General features: G+C 36.3%; 1 protein-coding gene across 1 annotated transcript; it reads left to right on the forward strand.

Annotated features, from left to right (window-relative positions):
- The first annotated feature begins 2,518 nt into the window (after nt 1-2,518).
- Nucleotides 2,519-4,415, forward strand: LOC141492808 (TRPM8 channel-associated factor 2-like). Its single transcript, XM_074193479.1, has 2 exons — nt 2,519-2,577; nt 3,740-4,415. Exon 2 carries the CDS (start codon nt 3,754-3,756, stop codon nt 4,375-4,377), a length of 624 nt encoding a protein of 207 aa, XP_074049580.1. The 5' UTR covers nt 2,519-2,577; nt 3,740-3,753; the 3' UTR covers nt 4,378-4,415.
- The last annotated feature ends 2,066 nt before the right edge of the window (nt 4,416-6,481 follow it).

Raw genomic sequence — 6,481 nt, forward strand, 5'->3', positions numbered from 1 at the left:
AAACTGAACGACCATCTAGCCCACAGTACTCCATCTTGTCAGCAAGAATTGATTAAGTGACTTCATTAAATACTTTACTGAAATTTGTATCTATAGTACTTCTCTGTTCTGCCATGTTATTTATTTCTCTGATAAAAGAGAAATGAAGTTAGTCTGGCATGACCTTTCTTGATGCAACTATGAAGGACTTTAATTACCCTTGTTTCCCATTCTAAATGTTTATAAACCATCAATTTGATATCACATTCCAAAGTTTTGTCAGGTTTTAGTTTGTAATCCTTTGCCCTCCTATAGCTTTTTTTTGATAGTGAGAATGCAGCTCCAGGCATATGGCACATCTTCCTTTCTATCCTATATCTTTCAAAGATTACCAGTAACCACTCATTTATTTTCTTCTGAAGGATAGAATTTCTATGATCCTACTTATTTTGACTCGTTGAGAGCAACTTACCATCTCCTCATTTATCTTTGATTCTTACTCCCTGTTTATCATCCTTCCTAATCTGAGGAGGTTTGCTCAATATAAAAAGCAGAAGCAGAATTAAAATTTGGGTAGATCTTCCTTCTGCTTACCATCTCTTAACTGTCCTCTCTTTCATAATCAAATGCCTACAACAAACTGAACTTTCTCTTCTTTCACTTCCTCCCCTTTCATTCACTTCCCAACCCTCTGCAATTTATGTCTGAACTTATCAGCACAAATTGTTATCTGAAAAGTTACCAAAGATCTCTTCAAAATCTGATGACCTTTTCTTACCCTTCACATTTCTTAACCTACCTGAAGCATTTGACAGTATTAGCAACCTTCTCCTAGACAATTGTTTTATTTAAATAAAATAAAATAAAATAAATAAACAGACAGATAAATAAATAAATGATTGAATAAATAAATAGACAAACAAATGAATAAATGGATGAATAAATAAATAAATACATAGATGGATGGATGAATAGATAAATAAATAAATAAATGTGTTGTTTCACTTATGTCTTAGAATCTCAGCAGATCAGGCAGTGCCTAACACAAAATAGTTGTTTAAGAGTAAAGTTTTATTAATTGCCTAATTGGAATGTCTTCACTCATTCATCCATTTATTCAGATTGAGAATATTACTCACCAAATCAAGAAGTTCCAAATACTAATATTTGGGCATTTAAAACCCATTCTGTTCTGCTTTATCCTGTCTTTCCAGATTTATTGAACATTCTTCTGCTTCTTCATCATATATTCTGCATTTCAGTCAGAGTGACCTAGCTGCTATTTCATCTACCAGCATGGTGCTTTTGAATATCACCTGGGATGAACTCCTCTCTATCAACATCTCAGAGAAATGAAGCTTTCTAAAAGGCTTATTTCAAACATAAGCTCTTTCCAGAGGCTTTCTCCTTGTCCTTTCCTGACCTGGCTACTAGTGTCTCAAGACCTTGTAGCTATATAACAGCTCAAAAGAGATCTCAATATAACATTAATTTGTCTCTATCTCTAATGCCTAACAAAAACCACTTATATAAGAGTTCCTTGTAAAAACTTGAATCGAATTGAAATGATTGAAATAAAAAATATTCCCATAACCACTTAAAACATTTAAAAGGAAAACTGCACCTACTTTTTCAGTTTTCTTTCATATTATTAGCCTTATTACAGGTTCTGTCCCAGTCATACCAGCCTCCATACTCAATATTATATATATATATATATATATATATATAAAATCTTTGAAAAAGGGTATAACTTCATGTTAAATTGTACTTTCCTTCCTCTATCTCCTATTATACATCATTTCCTTCAAAGCACCATTTGAGTGCCTATTTATATACCTATTGCATATTGTATATTATAAATTATGCCTTCCAAATCCTTCCATTTTTGAAAATACATTGTATCAGTGTGTGTGCACATTGTATCACCTTTGCCTAGAGGATTGTAAATTCTTTGAGAATAGACATTATCATATTTATTAAGTTTTTAGTCCTTGCTTAATACCTTAGCCTTTAGATCTTTGCTTAGTGCCTTAGCCAAAATGAGAACTTGGTAATTTTTGGTTCAATGTGTTGAATAGCATATATAAAACATTTTGCAAGTTATAAGTACTATACTGTACACATATGAGCTATGATAATTTTTTGTATGTGAACTGAGAAAAACTGAGGCACTGATAAATTAAGGACTTGCTCAAAATTTCCATAGTAAATACATATCTGAGCATTTAATTCATGTTTAATTCCCCCCCCCCCCCCCAAAAAAAATCCAGGATTCTTTGCAATGCATCAAGTTACCTCCCTTAATAGCTGTTTAGAAGATATGTGCTCAATCAAAATTATTTAGATTGAGAAATAAGGAACTCAAGGCAAAGACCCCCAGAAACTCTGCTCATATTTCTAGTTATACATCTCAAGACAAGCCCTACTCCAATCCAGACTCACTCTGGGTTAAGACCAAAAAAAGAAGAGAGGAGGAAGTTCTTGGCCACAACCCCCAGCACAGTATTATAAAACTTGCTGCTTGTGCATTCTCTAATTGCCTCTCTGCAGTCACCTTGCTCTCAGAACCCTAAACTGAATTTACAGGACAGGACTGTGAGTTATCTTGTTGATTTTCTGTTGGATGGGAGGATGTAAAATGGGGAAAGAGATTATAATAGATGACTCCAAGGTATCTTAGAACTGTGGGAATCTATGAATCTATAAATAGTCTATAGAGTAGGAGAACCAGAAGAGTAATATCAGAAAGGGCAGCAAGGTGATGCTGTGGATAATGTATCAGGCTTGAAGATCAGAAAGACTCATCCTCTTAAATTCAAATCTAATTTTAGACGCTTACCAGCTGTGTGATTCTGGGCAAGTCACTTAATACTTTTTTGCCACAGTTTCCTCATCTGTAAAAATGAGCTGGAGAAGAAAATGGCAAACCACTCCAGTATCTTGCCAAGAAATTGTGACCCAAATTGGGTCACAAGAGTTAGACATGGCTTAAAAGACTAAGCAAAACAATTTCAGAAGGGAAAAGAAAAAAATTATAAGAATAAGTGGTCAAAATTTTCAGATGTTGCAGAGGATGAATAAAATGCAAAATAAGGATTGGCAATTTGGTGACGAGAAAGTTAATGATATCCTTAGACAACTTGGTTTTGTATAGAGCACAAGGGTCAGGAATGAGATTATAAAGAATGAAGAAGAGAAGAGATAGGCATAAGGTAAAATCAAGGCATAGGAACAACTGCAAAATTATGACTTCTGTTTTCTTCCTCCTGCAATCCTATCTTATATCTAACATACAAAACAGCTACCAACTTCTGATGTTTAGCTTCCTGAAGCAGTGGCTTAGGTAAACTGAGAGAGCATGACCCCAATGCTTAGAGGTATTTCTAAGCATTACATATCTATTCCTCTACTCCCATTCTCTGTCCTGCGTTTGCACAGTGTTATTAGAGAAGGGCCTGTTCTTGACTTGCTGAATATGGTTATATGTTAAATAATCAGGGATAGAAGTATTCTAGACTGCAGCCAGTGATTTCTCTGTTTGCCATGACTGAGCTGCTTCTTTGCTTCAGTTTTCCTATCTGTACCAGAGAGGGATGAACTACAATCTTTAAATGAGTTTGAAATATAAGGACAGTATTATTTAGTGGTTTAATCTTGTATTTAGTGCTATATAACCCACAGAGCTTATAATGATACTATTCTTTCAAGGGTCTTCTTACATCACCAAAATGAGTATTTGCTTCTCTTTCTACAACAGGTAAAAATACCGTGATGATGAAACCCTCAGATGCCATTCAAGTTCTAATGAATGGGGTAGATTGCTGGAACTTTTCCTACAATGAAGTACCTTGTGAACTACTTCTCATTGGTGAAGCTGCTTTCCCAGTGCTAGTAAATGGGAAAGGCCAGGTTCTTATTGCTGCCTCCCAGTATGGTAAGGGCCGCATGGTGGTCCTGGCCCATGAAGGCTACATGCACTATACCAGTCTGACCCAATTTTTCCACAATGCTGTGGGCTGGCTCAATGGTTCCCCATGTGCTGCCATTGGGGTACATTCATCTGTAAAAAGTCTGATCTGTATTCTCAGTTCCACTTGTGTGGAAGTGCAGAACACAGATTACATAACAGATTCTCTAGGGGTATACTGCATGAATGCCTATGATGCCACCATGGCCAAACAGCTGATTCAGTTTGTTAAGAACGGTGGAGGCTTGCTCATTGGAGGTCAAGCATGGCACTGGGCAAGTCAACAGTGCCAGAACAAGGTTCTATCTGACTTCCCTGGTAACCAAATTACAAGTGTGGCTGGTGTGTACTTCACTGATACCTATGGAGATATCAGTTGCCTTAAAGTTTCCAAGGAAGTACCTTTAAGTCCACTTTTAGTAAGGTGAGTAGTGTGCTTGTGAGAATAAAGATTTGTGACAGGTGTCAGTGAGTTGAACAAGAGAGATCATATTTAAGGTGTCCATGGTCTCCATCACAAAGAACATTTTTATCTAGGTAAAAGAAGTTCTCTATCCATAGACTTGAAATTTTAACAAGTTTTTTTCCACTGATCTATTTTTTTAAATTTTAATCATTACCAAATAATTTTGATGATTACTGTTTTGTAATACAACTTGAGAGAAGTGTTTTCCTTCCATATTTCTTACTTTTTCCATTATTTCTTTTGAGAAACTAGTTTGTTTATTTTCTTTCAAATGAACTTTATTATTTTTCTGCTCTAGAGAGTAATTCCTTGGTAATTTGATTGCTGTAATATTAAACCTATAAATTATTGTATGTAGTATCATCATCTTTAATTATATTGATGTGACCCAACTATAATAATAATAACTAATATTTATATAGTGGTAAGCAATAAATATTCATCAAATAATTACAAGCAGATATTATAATTTTAGAGTAACTTGGTGGTGTAGGCTAGAGTGCTGGGTCAGAAGACCTAAGTTAGATGACTGGACAAGTCACTTACCCCTGTTTACCTCAGTTTCTTCATCTGTAAAATGAGCTGGAGAAAGAAATCACAAACCACTCTGTCCGGGGTCTTCTTCCCCGGACTCCCGAGTGAACTCCTCAGTGGGCAATGCTTCAGGCGTCCCTGGTGTTTTCCCTCCCCCGGGGATCAGCGAGGAGGGACTCAGGCAGACACTTCTTCAGGAGGCATATGTTTTATTAGGTGCAGAGGGATCCCCCGAATAGCTCAGGGTGATGGCTAATATAGGGGGTTCGTTCTGGGCTGCCACCCCGATCCGCCCCGAGGGCAGGACCTACCACCCGATTGGAGCAATGGACACAGGCCAACCAGGTGAAGCCACTGCTCCCCTTAAGGAACCGTGTCTTCTTTAGATTGGCCTGACCTCACTCTCGGGGAGGTCCTATCCACTCAGGCGGTCAGGGCCGACCCCCGACACCACTCTATTAACTTTTCCAAGAAAACCTCAGTGTCAAACATGATTGAAACAATTGAACAACAGCAAAATTATAATTTTATTTTGAAATAAAATACTCATCCTATATAACTAGTATTTATAAATATACCGAATCAGTTGATATAGCTTGGCATTTTAAATTTCTGTCCTATTGATACTCCCTTTGACCATTATTACTCCTTTATCTGAATGACATCACATAATAAAAGTTCAATTTCTATTTGTTTATTTGTGTGTTGTACTGAGGAATATTAATATTAGTTTTGAAGGTAATCAAAAGCAAATATAAAAAAAATTAACCAGGATATTCTGGATCATATCAGAATTTCATTAACTAATCTTTAACTAAAATTGTCCAAGCTTGTTAGTCTATCTTATTATTCCTGTGACTTAGAGTAATTCTTTAACTTAACAAAAAATAGTGTCTTTCAAATCATAATGCACTGGCCCATTTAGGATTTTTCTAACATTTGCAGTGCTGATACTCCTTACCAAGGCCATGTGTCTTTTAATCTCTGACTCACACGATGCCAGTCAGGAAAGTATCTGATGGCAAATGTGGTTTTAATATTCCATTCACATGTCTACTTAGGATCATAGGTGTGTAGAATGATATCTAGAAGAGATCTTAGATCTTCAGCCTGATTATTTTCCAGATGAGCAACTGAGTCCCTCAAATATTAAGTAGCTTAGTCATGATCACATAGATGGTAAATAGCAAAGTTGAGATTTGAAGCAAAATTCTTGTTTGTTGATTCATTTCACTCATGTCAAATTCTTTATGACCCCATTTTGGGTTTTCTTGGCAGAGATACTTGGAGTGGTTTGCCATTTTCTTTTCCAGCTCACTGGAAACTGAGACAAACAGGACTTGCTTAGGATCACACAGCTAGTCAGTGTTTGTGGCTGGATCTATTCTTCCTGACTCTAGGTCTGGTGTTCTGTTGAAGTACCTAGCTTCCCCTGAACTTAGATTATCTGACTCCAAATCCAGGACTTAAAAATATGTAAAAGGATAGAGGCAAAACAGACTCAGTCCTATTCACAAAGGGGGAAAAAACAG

Source organism: Macrotis lagotis, chromosome 7, assembly GCF_037893015.1.
Source record: "Macrotis lagotis isolate mMagLag1 chromosome 7, bilby.v1.9.chrom.fasta, whole genome shotgun sequence".
Taxonomy (NCBI): Eukaryota; Metazoa; Chordata; class Mammalia; order Peramelemorphia; family Peramelidae; genus Macrotis; species Macrotis lagotis.

Excerpts from the sequence above, each read along its gene's own strand:
- LOC141492808 (XM_074193479.1), top strand. The coding sequence starts at position 3,754 with ATGATGAAACCCTCAGATGCCATTCAAGTTCTAATGAATGGGGTAGAT.